At 43.6% G+C, this 19,960-nt stretch overlaps 1 protein-coding gene across 1 annotated transcript in view; it reads left to right on the top strand.

The window, feature by feature from the left end:
* Nucleotides 1-564: 564 nt before the first annotated feature.
* The window catches only part of STT3A (STT3A, catalytic subunit of the oligosaccharyltransferase complex), a 24,707-nt gene continuing 5,311 nt past the window's right edge, over nt 565-19,960 (top strand). The window contains exons 1-14 of the mRNA XM_019546952.1: nt 565-716; nt 1,727-1,787; nt 2,798-2,919; nt 4,442-4,587; nt 6,430-6,520; nt 8,128-8,234; nt 10,549-10,713; nt 12,922-13,102; nt 13,608-13,763; nt 14,841-14,932; nt 15,831-15,986; nt 16,284-16,472; nt 18,697-18,813; nt 19,044-19,146. Coding sequence (XP_019402497.1) covers nt 629-716; nt 1,727-1,787; nt 2,798-2,919; nt 4,442-4,587; nt 6,430-6,520; nt 8,128-8,234; nt 10,549-10,713; nt 12,922-13,102; nt 13,608-13,763; nt 14,841-14,932; nt 15,831-15,986; nt 16,284-16,472; nt 18,697-18,813; nt 19,044-19,146 — 1,774 coding nt within the window. The 5' untranslated portion in view covers nt 565-628. The remainder of the gene's footprint in view (nt 717-1,726; nt 1,788-2,797; nt 2,920-4,441; nt 4,588-6,429; nt 6,521-8,127; nt 8,235-10,548; nt 10,714-12,921; nt 13,103-13,607; nt 13,764-14,840; nt 14,933-15,830; nt 15,987-16,283; nt 16,473-18,696; nt 18,814-19,043; nt 19,147-19,960) is intronic.

Raw genomic sequence — 19,960 nt, 5'->3', positions numbered from 1 at the left:
GTAAATACTTGTATAGAATATATATTTACATGGTTCTTTATGCACAGAAAAATGGACACATCTTTTGCCCCCAAAGAACTTGTGGTCTAAGGCAAGGGAAATGCAAGACTAGATTCAGGACAGTTGATCAGATGAGAGGATTGTGGGTAATGAGGGATTGGTTAAGTATTAAAGATGAATTTGGAGAGAGTGTGAGAGGAGACGCCTGCTTAGCTGAGAATGGGGCAAAGGTCTCAGGCCTGAATCAAGCATGGTAGAAAGCAGGAGCCTGATCTGCCAGGGAGAGGAAGAGAATGAGATCTAAAGGGATCTGTGGTTAGTCTGAATCAGATTTTGTAGGAGACAGGCACCAGTGAAAGCTTTCAGAGTAGGTAATACACAGAGCTAAGAGTAAGGAAGACTGGCATTGTGGACAGCCTGTGTATGGCAGAAATGGAGGGCATTGCGATATGGTACTGTCCCAGTCTTTGGAATTCCTATTTGATTGTACACTTACTTCCTCCTTTAGTGGGGTTCTGAAGGGAATTAGAGATGCTGCTTTTGGGTACAAATTATCTTGCTCCTGACTTATCTCTTCTGTTCTCTTTTAGGTATTTATGCGTCATCCATTGCTGCCTTTGATGTGAAAATGACCAAGTTAGGGTTTCTTCGCCTGTCCTATGAGAAACAGGACACGCTGCTTAAACTCCTCATCCTGTCTATGGCAGCTGTGCTGTGTAAGTCTGAGCCCCAAATTCAACTATCCACATGCTCTAAAGAATCCCTGAATGCTGCTAGCCCTCCACAATATTCTGCACTTGTTAGGCTAGTGCAGCTCTAAATTATGTTTAGAATAGCATTTGGAGGAAAAACTTAATGTCTTTAATACATAGAACTTTGATAAATAACATCTCACTATCTCTGCCCCACAGTCAGTGACCATCTCTCTCCTCAGTCATTCCCAGCCAAGAAACTAATAAATACAGTTTCTCTGGGGGCACCCTGCATTTCCACAGGCTTTAAGCCAGTAGTCTCCAGGTTTTTTAAGTACCAGATCACTGTAAATTAAAGTGTAACCCAGGATCTACCATGTGCCACCAACGCCTCCCTTCCTTCCCCTTCTCCACCCTGCACAGCAGTTCAGTCTGTGGCAGAGGTAAAGGCAGGAGGGGCAGATTGAGTCCTCTTCGGTGAGGGAGGCAGTGGGGCAGGGGGCGCTCCAGCTGGGTCAGGTGGTGGGAGGATCGGAGCCCAGGCAGCTCGTACAGGCACATAGGGGCTCCCAATGCTGTACGCATGCTGGCGGAGGCCTGGGGGAGCATGTTTCCCTAGCCCAATCTGTGTGCGGAGTGGATGCAGCTGCTGCTGTGCACTGGGCTTTGCATGCCAAGCCCTGCTGCAGTTGCTTCGGGAGAGGCATGACACCACGTGCATCTTGCCGCCAGGCGGGCAGGGGGTGCAGCTCAGCTCAGCAGCGCAATGCACAGAGCATTGCACCACTCCCAGAGCAGCTGCAGCTCTGTATCTCAGTCTGGGGCAGGGCCAAATGCATGTGTGCACACACAAATTCAGCCCTCCCAGGCTGAGATCGACTGTCAGAGGCTCCGTGATCAACCAGTTGATTGGGATGGACTGGTTGGTGGCTACTGCTTTAAGCTATCATTTTATAAAGAAACTGAGTTGGATATCGTTTCCTTTGCTGTATAAATACTTTGCATTGATTCTTTCTTCTGCCTGTGTATTGCAGCTTTCTCCACTAGACTCTTCTCTGTTCTAAGATTTGAAAGTGTCATCCATGAATTTGATCCGTAAGTATTCTCCCTGAGTGTTACAGGCCTTTTTCTTGTATAGAATTCAGAGGTCACTCTGCTTTCAGGTTTATGTTGCCCTTCTACAGTGTTATGTTTCAGATGCTGGGAAAACTTCCTGGCATTGAAGGTGTGGGATTCAGCATATACCCTTCATTAAATGTCTTCGGAAGCACTCATTTCCCAAAATCCAGCAGTTCCTGCAGGTGCATGGTGCTGATTTAGATGGGATTAAACTAAATGGGTAGTTTTGACATCTGTGGCTATCAGCAGGAGTTATCTAAACCTGAAGAGAATGGACAAAGGACCCTCCAAAATACACTAAAATACCATAGATAATAACGCTCTAAGTCCCTCTTGCAAGTGTGACACTCAGGGCACTGAGTTCCTATTGGTTAATTTATGATGATCTGATGATTACCTTCAAGGTTTACCTATAAAACTACTTGGTGGCAGCACACATGCCCTGAGGGAGTGGTGGGGAGGGCTACCACAGCAGAGGTTTAGAGCAGTTCAGAGAAACTGGAATAAAGAAATGAGGACTCTTATGACATATTTACTGCAGGGTTGGGAGTCGCCCTGGATGCTGCTGGTGATTCTTTCTGGCTTTGCTATTTCTATGGTGTCATAATAAAAATAGGCTGTAACTTTACAGTCAGTTCTCAACAGCATGGATACACAGGGATTGGAGCTGCTTTATTCCTCTTTTCAGAAAATGTACTGACAGCTGTTCAGCCATAAGCATCTAACTTTGTGTCATTAGCTTAAAATCTGAATCAAAGTAAAGAAATGGCCAGTGCTCCTTGTGTCTAATGCTTGGTGCATTTGCACATGAATCGATTAAGGCTTTTATCCTGACAGAAAGCAGCTTAGCACTCAAACTTGCACTCATCTGCCAAAGCTGGCAGTATTTCCTAATATGCTCATTAGTTAAAGGCTGAGTAGCAGTAAACAGTCAGCATTTCCCATGTTCAAACTGCAGAGATGCTCAACAAATCTTGTTATCGCAGGTATTTTAACTACCGCACAACACGGTTTCTGGCAGAAGAAGGCTTCTACAAATTCCATAACTGGTTTGATGACAGAGCCTGGTACCCTTTGGGCAGGATCATTGGTGGAACCATATACCCAGGTAAACCAGGATGTGTGTGTGTGGGGGGGAGGTGGTACAGAGATTCTGTAATTCAGTCTCAATTCTTGAGATTTATTTCTTAATCTGGTAAATCCTTTTCTCCAGCCCTGTGAACTTTGTGACAGAACAGTTACAAAATGGAAGACGCATCTAATTTAACTCAATCTCATGTAATGCAGGGTGTTCATACTAGCTGCATTGCTGACAGTCCTGAAGAAATAATTAAGAATAAACAAATTGATTAATAGTGTAGTAACCAACTGAGCTAGTGTCTGATAGACTTTGGTATTTCACATACTTTTAGCTGAGTGGAGCATAAGCATTCTTCATCAAGGACAAGGTAGAGGCAGACTTGTGTTCCAGTCTCCAATTGGATTCTGTACAGTAGCAGGCAGATGCTCTTTGTTGTACATGCATCATAGTGCCTGTGTCCCTTTCAGTGCTGGTATTGGATATTAAGCAGTTCCAGTTATCTGTTAAACTCCACACTAGGTGAGCTTCTCTTTGTGTTCTCTTTGGTAATGGCAAAGAGGCAGTTAGCTGTGTTAATCTGAAGTCAGGCAGAACAGGGTGGCATGTAGAATCATAGAAAATTAGGGTTTGAAGGGATCTCAGGAGGTCATCTAGTCCAACCCCCTGCTCAAAGCAGGACCATCCCCAACTAGATCATTCCAGCCAAAGTGTTGCCTGGCTGGGTTTTGAAAAACTCCAAGGATGGAGTATCTACCACCATCTCTCTGGGTAACCCGTTCCAGTGTTTTTACTGCCTTCCTAGTGAGAAAATTCTTCCTAATCTAACTTAAACTTCCCTTGCTACAGCTTGAGATCATTGCTTCATTATAGATTAAAGCTTTTGCCTTTCTGAATGAGTTAAGATTTAAATTGCCACCCTCGCCTGCTTGCTACCTGGAAATAGTGAAATGAAAATCTGTGAGTTAATACCCGATATGGGCTTTCATAATTCCAAGTAAGCCCCAAGGTTGGCACTTAAATGAATTACATTTTTTTCCATTAGGATTGCAGAGTGCTTCAGTTAGTGCTTCAGTTTCTACAGAGTGAGACTTCAACGTAGAGCTGCTGTCTGGTTCATCTGAGGCCAGGGAGAATGTACATCTAAGTTATTCTGTGTCTGGAGCCAAATTGAGATAGGGGCTTCTAAAGGGGCTACACTAGTTTCACTGTTGTCCCTTTAAAACTAACTAGCATCCTCTTGGCTCAGGGAAGTTCCATCGATGTTCCGTTTTTCCCTTCTCCCCATGAAAGCTTTGATCTCTGGAAGCTTTTGGATGTCCCTGAGACCAGCAGACATTAGGTGGGGCAGTGTAAGTAAGTTGTTAAATTGCAGTAACAAGTGAAAAATTTGGTTAAATTATTTAATTTGATGGTTTCTCTGTAAACTGATTTACAGCACTTAAGTTGTCCATTTTTAAAAGTCTTGACTGTGTGCTGTTCTTAATGAAATATAGAAAACATGTTACTAGCAAATCAGTAATCCCTCCCTGACATAATCTCTCTGCCACAGGTTTAATGATCACATCAGCAGCAATTTACCATGTTCTACACTTCTTCCATGTTACCATTGACATCCGAAATGTCTGCGTTTTCCTGGCTCCCCTTTTCTCTTCCTTCACCACCATAGTAACTTATCACCTCACCAAAGAGCTCAAGGTAAAGAGTGAATCTGAACACAGAGGGTAGATTTGGTGACTTTTTTTTTTTTTTTTATAGGAGGCAGGTGCTGTACTTGTTGCTGTCTGGTATACATGTATTTCAGAACATCAGTGCCAAGTTGAGACTTAGAGCTTGCCAAAACATAGAAATTGTTTCAAAGAAGTTCTTGAAATTTGTTTTTCTTATTTTACAAATCAGGCAGTACTTTGATCTACTAATATGTTCAATCTGAACAAAATGTCTCTGGTTTGTAACAAAATAGTTTTATTCTTCAGCAAGAAAATTAGCCCTGTGTAGTAATTAGGATATTGAAAACAGGTGCTCCAAATGAAATTTTTTTCCAAGCTAATCCAAAGATATTGATTATTGGCATGAAGCATAATGGCCTGATTATGTACAAGAAGTCAGGGTAAGTGACCTGGGTGGTCCATTCTGGCCTCAAGACTGCTGTGAAACTGTGTTAGCTCATGCATTGCTGTTAATATGTTAGAAAGTAATATAAATAAAACTATGAAAGTGAAAAAGTCACTTTATCTTGACAGCAGTTCAGTCAGTTTCAGGTTTTTTCCCCCATGACATCAGAGACAACTGTTATTAAAATATCTGACGGGAAAAAACCTGCTTGGAAACTTTTCATCAGAGCGTCACTGATGAAAAACTCAGTAGAGCTGGCTAATATTTTTCTCTTTTTTTCTTCGCCAACATGTCTGTTAGTTCACGTATTGATTTGTTTGTTTGTTTACAAGTCAGATTAATCCTGCAGTTTGGTGTTTTTATTTGGCCTTAATTTCAGAATGTTTTTGTTAAATCTGTGTATTTTGGGATGGGCTTCTAACTGACTTCCACCAGAAAACCCTGCTGTTTTAATTTGTTCTGCAGTGATCTCTGAATATATGGTCCTGGGGTAGCCAGTCAGGTAGCAACTGTGAGAGCATGTCAAGATTAAAATGTAGCAGCAGTCCCCAGTTGTGGATAGGGTTTGTGACTGTTGCATTATTTTGAGCCTACATACCCTGTTATTGGCCTGGGTTTCCCGCTAAGCTTGATTTCCTTGCCCTTTTTCTTTATGTTTATAGTGGAAAATGGGGCCAAAGCCTCAGCTTGTCCTAAAGTTGAGGATCAAATGATTGGCACGGCTTGTAATCACAGTGCAATGTGTTTGAGCCAGTGCCAGGTCACCTTAATCTGCACAAGCTATTACATTATGCTTTTGGTCTCGAGTGTCTAGCTTTTATTTTCCTACCAAAGTTGCTTTGCAAAGTGATGCAAACAAATGAGGGGCAAAGTCTTTTATGTTACTTGTTTGGCTTATTCAAATGTTTATTGGTTTAAAGAGAGTGGCCCTGGTGTCAGAGCTCAGACTGTTGCACTGGCTAGAGAAGAATCGTTGGCCAGCCTAATGTTCCTTCCCTAGTTCTGTGGCAGCCAGCCAGCTCCTTTAAGGACTTTCTGCCTCTCTTCAGCGTCTTGCATACGTAATGAAGGCAGCATCAGGAGCCTAGTTAGATGCAGCCAATGTTCTGAACTTGAGCATGTCATATTCAGAAGCTTGTTCTCTAGGCTGTGTTTCAGGTTATTGGGGGGCAGAAGCATTTAGTTGTCACTCTACACCCAGTACACAGAAGCTTCATTTCTTATTCCCCTGAAGCTGAAGGCAGATCTCTGATGGACACTAGAGGGAGAAAAATATGAGGAATTCTCCCCAGGGCTCCTGAAGCTGAGAATTATTCTCTGCCATGCAGAGGTTCTTCCTTGTGTTAATTGTATTGTATTTGTCTGAAAAATCTCTCTTAAGACTGATGTGGTCTAGTTTTCTTTCTAACTGTGTGTGCTTCCCAGGATGCAGGGGCAGGACTTCTTGCTGCTGCCATGATTGCTGTGGTGCCTGGTTACATCTCTCGTTCTGTTGCCGGCTCTTATGATAATGAAGGTGAGGTTTGCAGGATTCCTTAAATGGGATTTTTGTAGATGGATGGCAACCCTTAAAGAGCCACTCTGTGCTGAAAAGCGTCTAGCAAATGAAGTGGGAACACCATTCTCAGTGATTTGCAAGTAGATAAATACCAATCAGCAAATAAAAACCACTCTGTTTGGAAATGGCCTCTCTCCTGCCCAGCCAGCAGCATGTTTTATTATCCAGCTGAGATGGTAGATCGGTCTCTGAAGAGACCTTTTGTTTCTCTCTTTTGCACAGTTATATCATATTGTACATTCAAACCATTTACGTTTCAGTTTGGTTGGTTACAGGGTAACCATATGAGACAAAAATGGGATTTTGGCAGTTCCACAGCCTGTATTTAGGATTTGCAACTCCCCCAGGTCTGCTTGTGCTTGTACCTAGCATCTGGTAACGGTTCTGCAGATGGGATGGAAACAATTTTGTCTAGGATAGAATAGAATAAAACTTGGTCTTTTGTAGCTATATTAGCCTTTGAGGGACTACCAAGGGTCAACATGTTAAGCAAAGTTAGCAGATGAGTCATGGAGATAGCAGATATGTAGAGTAAGAAAAAAACATTAACACTAAATTAAACTTGGTAGGGTTGACAAAGGTTTTCTGAGGTCCAGGGCTATATAAAAAATGACATGTTATCAACCCAAATAGTCGTTTTAGCACAGTTGAGGCAGTGGAACACAACAGTAGCAGTTTGTAGCTGCTTATAAAATGTATCTTGGTTATTTTGTTTTAATCTTTTTGATAACTTAAGAGTAGTACATGTTGCTTATTTGTGATTGGTTTGACACAAGCTAATCCTAGGCTTTTAGGAAGTAATGTATTAGTTTGGAAAGAACAAAGCATTTGAAACTAGGAACACCATCGTTAATTTGGCTCTTCTGGATTGCTTTTTCCTGGGGCATGTCCCATAAACTGCTGGTGCCTCGCTTCCCTGCCTGTAAAATGAAGGTAGCAACTTTTTAATGGTTCTTTGCAAACATTAATTTTCATAACAGCTTCTTGTGAAATGAGAAATACTGTTAAGAAACATCATTTCCTGTAAATATCCATTAATGTGTCTGATTTGATCTGACTGTAGAGTTGCAGAATTTTATTTTATTGTTTTGGACTGATCTCATTTGTTGTAGCACATATATGCACTTGGGCAGTCTCCACAGCAAGACCATTTCAATTAAGAAGGTGTGTGCTTTGACAAAAATGACAATTGCCAGCTGACTTAGTATTAACCAAGCATACTTAACCCCCACCACTGGTGTCCCATGAGTCCACTTTATAGTGCCTGTAGAGCTATAGGAGCTGCACAGTTTTAGTAACTGTCCATTTCTAAATATGTATGTGGAAGAATGTTCTCTAAAAGTGTTGTGGTAAAAATGAATCTTCAGTGGTAGGACAACTCTTATGAAAACCCCATGCACTGGGTGCCATCTCTGCTTTAGATAGGATTGTTGGGCTGTTTTTTTTCCCCTTGTAATTCAGTATTTCCTATTAGGAGTTTGTCCTATCTGTGCAGAAATGTTATTTGACATTTCATAGGAAATCTCCTCATAGACTGTCCAGCCTGATCTCTCTGTGTTGCTTAGGTATTGCCATATTCTGCATGCTGTTAACCTATTACATGTGGATCAAAGCAGTGAAGACTGGTTCCATTTACTGGGCGGCCATGTGTGCCCTTGCCTATTTCTACATGGTAAGTGTCTATGTTTTCCTAATGTCTTGGCTTCTTTGTCCCCACATAGCAGGATTTGGTTGGTTTTCGTTTGTTTTTTGTTTTGTTTTGTTTCATTAAAATCGAGAGGCCCTCTCGGGTGCCATTTTGTGACCCTTTGACTTTTAGCTTTCTGTACCTAAAATGATGAGGGAAAGGATGACAAGGACATAATTTACAACCCATTTTTAACTATAGCAAGCATTAAACAGCATAAGGCTATCTAAATGGCAGGAAGAGAGGTTGAATGGAGCCACATATGATCAGTGTTCCATTCAACTTCCATGAATACTGTAACAGATTAGCTGCTAATCGCTTCCAGTATTATGTCATACTGTTTGTGTAGTAAATGTCAGCTGTGGCCATGTTCATAATAACAAAGCTAGCGTGAGATCCGCATCAAAAGCTTTTGTCTGTTTTCCTCTAAGTTCAGTGCTGAAGATCTCATTTAATCTTGTAGATTAAAGGCAGTTTCAAATGTTAATTGGCAGAAAAGAAGTTGTTTGGAATTGGGACAGCCCCATGATACGTTCTCTTCTTTCTGTTGGGCAATAATAAATAAAAAGAAGGGGTGTACCAATGGAGATATTTGGGGACAAATACCAGTAGCTGATTTTTAAGGAGGCATATTGTTAAATACCAATCCAATTTCTGATACCAGCCGGCAGCTTGAAGAACTGTATGCAGCTGGTAACTCTGGTGTGGTGGAGGGGGAAGAGAAGGGGTGTAGAGGGGGGGCAGGTCAAAGCCCCTGCAGTGAGGGAGGAGTGAGGCTGGATCAAGTGCTGCCCAGCCAGGGCAGGATGGAGCCATGGATAGTCTGGGGGTGCAGAGTGAGGGGTGGGGGCTGCTGTCATTGTGCACCACTCATCCAGGAGCCACTGGTCTGGCAGCTCGTCTGGCACTCGCCTGTTCATCTGGCAGGGCGTGGGGGGGTGGGGCATGTGCCCCTGGATCTGCACAGGGCGGGGCGGGATGGGGCTGTGCCAAACTCTTCCCAGTGGGGCGAGGCTGGGCTCAGGGTGGGTGGCAGCAGCACTGGGACAGGGGGTGGGAATTTGGGTGGCTATGGCAAATTTTGCGGTGGCTGTGGCCCACGCCCCATCCCCCCCGTTCCAGCGCCACTGCCCCCTGCACTGAGCTCGGCTCTGCCTCACTGTGAAGAGCTTGGTGCAGATCTGGTCCCATGCAGATCTGGGGGCACGTCTCCCCTGTGCCCTCCCGGATGAGCAGTGGGAGCGGTGGTGGGAGCTGCTGGATGAGTGGGCAAGTGCCAGACAAGCCGCCGGACCAGTGGCTGCTGGATGAGTGGCACATAGTGGAGGGAACCACCTCCCTCCCCACACCACTCAGACAAACTGTGGCTCCATCCCACACCTACCCTGCCCTGGCTGGGTAGCCCCAGCCCCACTCCCCCTTCCCCGTGGGGGTCTTGATCTGCTCTGCCCACACCTCTTCCCCTCCCCCCCTGCCCCCCTTTCCACCACACCAGACTTACTAGCTGCACTCAGCTCTCCAAGCTGCCCAGCTGTGCTCCTTGCTACCTACATGCTATGCTGAAGCTGCGCCCATGCATGGGCCATTTGTTGGCCAAATTATTGACTGTATCAGGCCAATTTCCGATGCAGACAATTTTCTTTTTATCAGTGCTAATCCGATATTGGACTGATGTATCAGTGCACCTCTAATAAGAAGACAACAGTAATGTTTGCTGCAGACCTACTGAAAGAAATGGTTATCTAGCTGTACCCAAAGCCAAAGAAAGACTTTAGCTCTCCATTGTCTGAAGCCAGCAAAGAAGTCTGCTGAATGTTGAGAGTGCCGCTGCTGAGCTAGCAAAGAGAACTAGCATCAAAATGAGAACTGTAGGTGGGTGAAAGTAGTTGGAAAAAAGTTCTTAGCAAGCTTCTGGGCACAAATTTTCAGGCTCAGTCCCCTTTCTTCAGGCTTAGGGAGTCTCTGCTGTTCTGAGGCTCTGTGAAACTTTCCCTGCTTCACTGGGAAGAGCATGGTACATCCCCGGTCCATGAAAGAAACTGCAGTTTTTACTCGCTTTGAATTTCACATTATTAGCTCTACCTAAAATGGGACTTTTCCTGTGTATTTGGGCAGGATGCTTCAGTTATTGCTTCCATCACATTTACCACTGTTTCTATAAGAGGGATAGTAACTCCTCTGCCTTAGAGTACTTGTGTCTGTTTTTCCTTTCACAGAAGTGAGGGGTTTGTTTCTAAAACACTGGCTTCTCTTCATCTTGTTCTCATGATAAACCTGTTCTTTTCTTCCTTTTGGCCAGGTTTCCTCCTGGGGTGGTTACGTATTCCTGATCAACTTGATCCCTCTGCATGTCCTTGTGCTGATGCTGACAGGGCGCTTTTCCCACAGGATCTATGTCGCCTACTGTACGGTGTACTGCCTAGGGACCATCCTGTCTATGCAGATCTCCTTTGTTGGCTTCCAGGTAAGAGAACCAAGTGAAGCAGTGGGAAAGATCATGACTTAGTGGTTAGAGCAGGAGAACTATGGTTGACTGACTTCTTTTATGGGCTCTGCCACGAATTTGCTTCTGAATTTAGTGTAGATGCTTTGCTTCTCTGTTCCTTTGTGTTTTATTTGTAACAGGGCTGATGAAACTTTGCAAAGCTTTTTAAATCACGTAAAAATCCACTATTACGCATGTGGTCTGGATCGCTTATTTTTTTTCCAGGTTGCTTTGTATTAAGAAGACAACAGTGCCAAATAATTGAAGTCAGGCAGCTTGGTCCAGGAAGAGTTGTTTTCTAGTTCTGTTTCTGTTATGTTCATTCCGTTTGTGATCTTAAGCATGTCACTTGCAGCCAGTTTTTTAAAAGGAATTTTAAAGATTTTTAAATTTATTCAGGTGCCTAAATTACTTTTGAAATCAACCACCTCTTCAAAACAAGTTATTAGTGGAAAAGGAATTAGTATGATGAGCAGAGATCTGCGTTTTCTGTTTGCTGTAAAAATACATGGATTTTCTCCTTTAAAAGCTGGCAGAGTTCCAGCCTGCAAGGGGTTGCTTGGGGCTTGGGCGAATGGGACGTGGACAACCACAGGCAGGGGCCGCCATATGCATATGTACCTGCACACATTCATGTGGCAGTCAGGCAGTGTGGTGGAGAGCATCTTCCTGCAGGTAAGTCTATGCAAGGGGACGACATGGGTGATGTATCGAGGGGGGCATGAGAGGGCCAAATGCCCCACCAGAATTGTGGCCCCACAGTGGGCATGAGGTGCTGTGGTCTATCTAGACTGGTATGGGCAGGAGCTGCCTTCATGGCCCAGCGGGCAGGACAGTAAGACTCGTTGCCACTGCCAGGACACACACGCCAGCCACGCTGCCAGCAGCCTGAGGAGTAAAGGACTAGAGAGGGGATAGGGGTGCGCTGCCCTTGCCTCCTCCCACCACCATGACTTGGCCACCAGCACTCCCACTCCCCTCAGGGTGCAGCTCTACCTTGGCGGGAAGGTGGGGTGGGGGCAGCACAAGCAGTCTGAGGGGAGCAGTGGCGGCAGCAGTAGCTGGGCCGTGTTGGCAGGGTAGAGCCACAGCTCAACATGTGAGCAGCTGGTGGCAGGAAGAGGTGAGGGCAGTGCAACCGCCTGCCCCCTCCCCCGGTCCATTACTCCTTGTGCTGCTGGCGGTATGGCTTTTGCAGAGGTCCCAGTGATGGCGGAAAAGTCTGGCTGCCCTATTCCACTGTACCGCCCTGTCTTCTGTCTGCTGGGCCATGGAGACAGCTCCTGCCTGTGCTGGTTCAGCTAGGTTGCAGTCCTGCACCCTGTTGTGAGTGCACAAATCTGGGGGGCATGAGCCCCCCATGCCCTCCCTCAATGCATCATTTATGGTCAGGCACCGCCCCCCACACACACACTCCCATGCCTTGCCCTACACACACTTGGAGGGCTGGGGGCAGATGGTAGCAAGTCTGGAGTGAGGGGCACCAGCAGGGCCAGGGGGCTGTGGGTTGGGAGTTAAGAGCACCAGCAGAGCTGGGGGAGCCTGTAGCTTGGGAATGAGGGGCACTGGGAGGGCTGTGGGGGCTAGGAGGCTGTGGGTCAGGAGTGAGGGGCTGTTCAGCTCTGCAAAGCGGCAGAGGGATAGCCACAGCTGGACCTGCATCCTGATGAGCAAATGGAGCAGGGGGAGCTCTGATTTTCCATGATAAAACTAAATCAAATGCCTAAATATAGGTATTTAGAATTTATTTTATTGTAATGATTAAAGCACTGGTAGGCTTCCAAGTTGTTTTAAAATTGTAAGTATATCAATAAAACATTGTGTTCAACTGATACTTGTATATGTAGTGGCATTTTGTGTTAATCATGGAAAAACACAGAATTTGGGGTTTTAATCGGAGAATTTTGGATTTTTTTTAAACAGAGAAAACCAGGATTCCCAATGATAAGAGCTTTAACTGTGGCTCCTGAATTTAATTGCCTCTGGGGATTTCTAAGAGTCTTAATCTTTAATTATTTTTTGTAAGAAAGTGACTCATCCCACCTATGTGTTGTGTCTTTTGTGCCAAAGGGAAGGCACCTGTGATTCCCATGAGTGTGCTGCTGGAGGATAAATTGAAATGCACAGTGAATCTGACACAGAGTGGCTGCTACCCTCCATATCTGATTCCACCTTCTCTTCTTTCAGCCTGTTCTGTCATCTGAGCACATGGCTGCTCTTGGGGTCTTTGGCTTGTGTCAGATCCATGCCTTTGTGGACTACCTGCGCAGCAAGTTGAACCCCCAGCAGTTCGAGATTCTCTTCAGGAGTGTGATCTCCCTGGTTGGATTTGTTCTTCTTACAATAGGAGCTGTGCTGATGTTGACAGGTATATTGAGATCTGTGGTAAAAGCTGCATTCTTGATGATTAAAGCACATCTAATTTCCAGTTTGCTTTCTTTGCCTTTGTTTTGGAGAGCAACAGTATGATCAAATATAACTCATCTTTGAATGAACAAAAGAAAAATTGCATTTTTTATAATTTACAAACCTGCATGGAGAACACATGTCTACTTTGAGAACAGCACTTAAATAATCATCTCTTCCACTGGAAACTGAATATTTTTGATGAACAATCAAAGTAAAACCATAAAAATGATATAAAGAACTCTGTGCTTACTGTTCCTTTTGAGGGTTGAGAACTGCACTTTTAAAGCAATTTTAAAAGCTAACCGTTATGAATTTACTATATTGATAGTACTGCACATAGAGCAGATGAATTTGCATTTGTGAAATAAAATTTTAGTTCCTACATACATTTCTTCTGTAGGAGCACTTGCTGGAGTCACAGACCAGTTTACACTGGAAATGTGAATTTCTCTCTCTCCTATCAGGGAAAATATCTCCTTGGACCGGTCGTTTCTACTCCCTGTTGGATCCTTCCTATGCAAAGAATAACATTCCCATCATTGCTTCAGTTTCTGAGCACCAGCCCACCACATGGTCTTCCTATTATTTTGATTTACAGCTACTTGTTTTCATGTTTCCAGGTGAGTTTGGTACATTCATTTATGCTCAAACCAACTACTTGAAGGTAAATCTGTTCAGCTTGTAAACATTTAAATATTGCTGTACAAAATCCTAAGGAAAGTTCCCTGTCCTTCTCACTGGGCAGAAGCCAGAAAAGGGCACCATTATACTAAAAGCCAATATTCTTGTACTCCTTCAGGAGAGTAGGAAATTGTATTGTATTCTACACCAGGTAGGGTTACTCTTTATAGAGTCCTTTGCAAGATTTAGCAGTGCCCACCTGCTTGGCATGGTCACCTACAGGGAACATATTATACTCCTTTTAAGCCATGCTGTTCACTTCTTCTTACAGTTTTAATGTATGGCATTTTATATGAACTATTATGAGTGACAGTGTTTTGTCTCATGGATAAGACATGGCATGAGACTCAGGACTCAGTGCTGACAGTGCTTTGCTCTGAGATTCTGAATAAATCATTTCCCCTCTCTGATAACATTTGCATACCTGGTAAAGTGTTTTGAAAGCTATGGATGGAAAGCAGTAGGGAGGGTCTTCCCATGAGCTGCTCTGATAGATAAGGTTCCCCCAGAGGCATTTGCTCTCAGTACTTAGATGGGCACACTTGAGGTTAATTGGTGCTAATACCTTGAATTATACCCCAACATTACAGGAAGCTTGTGTATTATGCAGAATTCTGTAGTCTAGTATGCTTCTTACACAGGAACCCAATAAATGAATTACAGTATTCATTACAGGGACAGTAAAATGCCCCACTTATTTGAATGCTAGTATGGCCAATGACCTATGCCTGTGTTTCTTTGTCATATGGCTTTTAAGTCCAGCATCTGTTCAGTCGGTGTTGTGCTGACAGACTAATCCATTATAAGTCTGCAACTCCTTGCAGGACTTGACCACCATTGCCCCTTTCCTGGCACTTGTTTCCTCTGCACTAATGCATCGAACTGATTTTTATTGTGATAACAAAAGATATGTTATTCTGAAGTAGACCATTTGTAATGTTCTGCTTTGACCTTCAGTTTGTTTAATGTAATGTCTTTCCAGTCTGGGTGTTGACCTGTGTCTCCCTCTCTTACAGTTGGCCTCTACTACTGTTTCAGTAATCTGTCAGATGCCCGTATTTTTATCATAATGTATGGTGTGACCAGCATGTACTTCTCTGCTGTGATGGTGAGAGCTGCTGCCTGCTGAGGAGTGAAAATCTGCCATCATGGGACTTGAATACTTGGGCTTGGGAAAAACGGGTAGAAAGAGGAAATGGGTAACACAGACCACTAGGAGAGCTATTTCCAGCTCTGTTACTCACTCACTGGGGGTCATAACTTTCTGTGTTCTGAACTCTCCCAGCATCCAGTGGCCATAATCTTATACATATGAGTTGACTGAAACATTCATAGTATTTCCTGCATTTTCAACCACATTTATGTATCCATCTGTATATGGTTGTGAAGCCTTGTTAAGAAAAGCAGCTTTGCAAGATTTCTAATAGGTTGGACTGTCGTTCATCTTTATTGCCATTACTGCTGGGGATGGACAGATTTTGGGAGAGACTAATGAATGCTGTTTCCAATCTTGCTCCTGGGTTATACAGCTTGGCTGTGTTATCTGTGTAGTCAGTATAAGCTAACTGCAAAGGACTTGCCTATTCGAACAGTAGCTTCTTGTTAACAAGTAGTTCACAATTCTGTTGTACCATATTGTACTCCAGGTGGGAACTGAATCTTGTAAATGAAACCACTCGTTCTTAGCTATAGTGCAACTTTACTGAAGGCTCCAGAACTGATGTTGAATCAGAATATTTTTCTGTGACTTTCGTGAAGTTCGGGGATTTCATGGCAGTTAACAAAGGGGTCAGCAGGGTGGTCAGTTCCTGCCCACTGGGGAAACCGTCTTAATGCCTCATGCTCAAGAGGCTGTCATTGAGTTCAGAATAGTTGCTTGTCTGAAGAATCACTGCATCACTGGGATGTTAAATTCTTCAGCAGTTTTTCAGTTCTTTGTTTACACTGTACTCTGCTAGTAGTTACTTATGTGTGATCAGGTATTAAATGCCTACTGTCTTCACCAGGTGCGTCTCATGTTGGTGCTGGCCCCAGTTATGTGCATTCTGTCTGGCATTGGAGTTTCTCAGGTGCTGTCCACTTATATGAAGAACCTGGATATCAGCCGACCAGACAAGAAAACCAAAAAACAACAAGACTCTACTTATCCCATTAAAAATGAAGTAAGTTCCCATGCATGATTAAGACCCAGGTTTAAAACAGAGGCCAGACTCAAACTTCCAAGGGGCAAGCATTACTTCAAGGGTCTGGGGGTAGGAGACTGCTAGTAATGTAAGAATGTCCTCTAGAGCTATGAAATAGCAGACAGAGGGGGAAAAAGGTCTTATTTTCTTAGCATAGGTCTCTTAGTATATGTGAGCCCTGCATTTGGGTTGAAAAGGGCTTCTTATAAAGGGAGGTTGATATCTTTCAGAATAACGTTTCTGAAACACGTTTTTGATTGCTTTCTGCTTCCCTAGGTTGCCAGTGGCATGATCCTGGTCATGGCTTTCTTCTTGATCACCTACACTTTCCATTCAACCTGGGTGACCAGTGAGGCCTATTCCTCACCTTCTATAGTGCTATCTGCTCGCGGTGGGGATGGTAGCAGGATCATCTTTGATGACTTCAGAGAGGCTTATTATTGGTTGCGCCACAATACACCGGAGGTAAACTTTAGTAGGGTTTCTGCTTACATCAATGGTTCTCAAACTTTAAGTTCAAGGCGACTCTCATTAGATTTGCTTTTACTTTTCACTCATTTTTGGACTACAGAAAAATAATAGAGCAATTCTTCTGTTGCAAAGAACTCGGGCCATGACAAGTCAGAATGTTTTTAACACTGTGCATTCCTATTTGAAATCTCTGGGTTTGTTGTGAATCATGTTTGCACACCTAATTGTGCTAATGCTGTGTGGCACCCCTCAACAACCCTGGAAGGATCTCAGGGTACCCCAGGGTACTGTATTCCCAAGACACCCTGGTTGAGAATCACTGGTTTGTATAAGTGAAATAATTTCTCTGGAATCAGTTTTAGGTGAAACAAGAAGCCTTAAATCCTAAGGACTGACAGGACTACTGCAATATCTTTTGTTAAGGAATGGTATCAGAAATTAGGTCTAAAATATAAGATTACTAGGCTACATTAGACTTGCTTTCAAAAAGGCCTGAAGGCTTTGGGCATGCTCTGATTTAGGGATAGGATGTTCTCAACTCTAAATGTTCTGAGTCAGAAATATGTACAGAATTGAACCTATTCCAAATGAGCCATGTTTTTTAATCCTCCCTGGTGCTGTTTGTCTGGGATGCCCAGGCATACTCCAGTCGTCGGAGCTTGTAACTTGGAGTTGGGAATCTTGGGTTCTCTTTCCCCTTGAAGTCATTCATCTAATCTGTGCCTTAATTGCTTAATCTATAAAACTAAGTTATTTGCAAAACTCCCTTTCAGGAGACTGCAGGGAGTAATTGTTAAGTAAATATCTGTAAAGTTCTGTGACAGTCTGGTATAAAAGATACCGTATGAGTTATTACTCTGTGAATGGAGGATGGAGTTGCACTAAGGTCCTGTCTCACAGGTCCCTGGAGTCAGTACTCAGATGTTGGTATGCTGCCTTATCTGAAAGTTATAATTGTGTGACACAGGCTGAACACTGTTAGATTCCCACTGTTTTCAAAGTCAGCTCCTTAGAAGAAGCTTTTGGGCCTTAAGAGTTTTCTTCACTGCTTGAGGAAAGACTTGCTTCTCCCTATTGTTTAGAATCACTTGGGAAATGGAGATTCTTTATTGAACTATTCGTTGCACATAGACTCTGCCACAAAGGAGTTTGTGGCCACTGGGCACATGGGGTTGCTGGCCTTGACTTCTGTGGGGCAACCAGCTTTGCAAAAGAGGTTAGGAAGATGTAGGTCATTTATTGGATTTCCTAACTTTACCACTGAATAGTTTTGAACTCCTCCTAGCATATAGAGCTTATTGACTAGCCTGCATGTCTAGATGCGTCTTGTGAGCATGAAGTTTTCAGTTCCAATAAAAAGTACTGTTTTAAATTGGACCTATCCAGCACAGTTCTTGGTAGTTTTATTGCACAGAACACAAGATCAGAAGTGACCTGCATTCCTGGTCTCTGGAGGAGTTGTTTGAATGCTCTCAGACTTTTGAAAACAACACGTTGGCAGTTTGCTGCGTGACTAATTCAGAAACTTGTTATGTTCCACCTGAGTGCAAAGGAAAGAGAAGTGTTGGAGGGCTGTGTTATAACTGATGTTGCCTGCGTAGCTTAAAATAAACTGTAGTATAACCAGAATTATGTTATAGCCTGAGTCTTCCCAGCCAAATATGTTTGTAATAGATCTTGGTTCAGTCTGTAGATTAGAATGCTGATGATATCAACTCAGCTGTGTGTGGATGGCTCTTGGGCCTCAGACTTTGAGCCCAAAGGAATATCATCAGTCAGTGCATTTCTGAACTTCTTCTTCATTATAAACAGGTCTTGCTAGGCAGCTTCCAGTTGCATTTTCACCCTCTTCGTAAATTATGAAATGGAAATGAGGCCTGGAAGAAAATGCCGTGCAGTCCCATATATAGAAGTTGGTCAGTTTGCTGCAGAACGGAGCTATTTGGGAGCTACCTCTTTTTCTGTCTTGGCTTTGGTTTGCTGGCAGAAAAGACTACCTGTCCAACTTTCTTCTCAGAACAAACTGGGTCAACTTTAGTGAACATTATAGCATTGCATAAAAATGTGTGCTCCTGTAATCTGCCGAGCTCAACAGATTTGGGGCGTCTTATAAGACCTACCTACTAAATGTGTTGTAATGAGGAATGGGACAAAACTTCTTTCACAGCATTGGTTGAAAACAGACTGTACTGATTGACCTTTTTGTATTTGAATGCAGGATGCAAAGGTCATGTCTTGGTGGGATTATGGGTATCAGATAACAGCCATGGCCAACAGGACAATTCTGGTAGACAACAACACTTGGAATAATACGCATATCTCCCGAGTTGGGCAGGTAGGTGCAACTACTTCTTGGTCCCAGAACTTTTCCTCCAGTATTCCAGAAAAACTTATGTGGAGGAAGATGCATTCTTCTTGGGTCCTGGAAATAAAAGGAAGTTCTCATTCAAGCAGTTTGCTCTTATTAAGGACTAGGATGGTTTCAAGTTGCAGTCCATATACCAACACAACAGAGCAACTCTGGGTTTAATGGCTGTCACTTGACTGACTTTGTATTTCGTTAAGGCAATGGCATCCACTGAAGAGAGAGCCTATGAGATCATGAGGGAGCTGGATGTCAGTTATGTGTTGGTAATATTTGGAGGCCTCACTGGATATTCCTCAGATGGTAAGGACATCATCCAAAATACTTGTTTTTCCTACTCCTCCTACAATCAGATTCCTGCTTGCTAACTCATTCCACTGTCCCAGTAGCTTCTTGGATGAATCATCCATATTCCTGTGCTGTGGGAGTTCTGTTTTCTTCTTACAGATATGGGTAGTTGTAGGTTATGCATTCCACTGCTACACTATGACCATGGTAGAGCTGGCTGGAGTTACTACAGTTGCTGAATATATTCTGTTTAAGGAGTACAGAATGGCCAGCCCCAAGTTCCTTTCTAAAAGGGAGAATTTATATTGGAAGAATCACTTATAAAGTTAGTGAATCCCAACACACAAAGTAGAATGGGCAGCCAGGTTACAAGTTCTACTTGGCTTGTGGAATGGAGACTCAGTGTGGGGATGAGCAGGTTATGTGATCAGGCCAGGCTGAGGAGTTGGGGAGTGCTTGTGCGGTGCTGAATAATGAAAGGATGTCTAGAGAATATTGCCAATTGAAACAAATACTTTCTCTTGAGACTTTGGCATGGCTGTTAGAAAGAAAATTTGATCGTCACACCAGGTGATAAAGCCAACATATTTAACGATTTCTTTGCCTCCATCTTCCTGAGCAGGGACTGGAACAGCCACCCCCCTGCTAGGCCCCCCTCAGGCCACAGGGGAGGCACACCTGGGGCAAGGGTTAGTGAGGAACTAGTTAGGGAGCTTCTAGAGGGACTGGATGTGTTCAAGTCAGCCAGTCCGGACGATCTCCACCCTAGTGTACTAAAGGAATTGGCTGAGGTCATTGCAGGACCCCTGGCACGGCTTTACGAGCACTC

Source organism: Crocodylus porosus, unplaced genomic scaffold (assembly GCF_001723895.1).
Source record: "Crocodylus porosus isolate Cpor-Errol unplaced genomic scaffold, CroPor_comp1, whole genome shotgun sequence".
NCBI lineage: Eukaryota > Metazoa > Chordata > Crocodylia > Crocodylidae > Crocodylus > Crocodylus porosus.
This window is presented reverse-complemented; position numbering and strand designations above follow the sequence as displayed.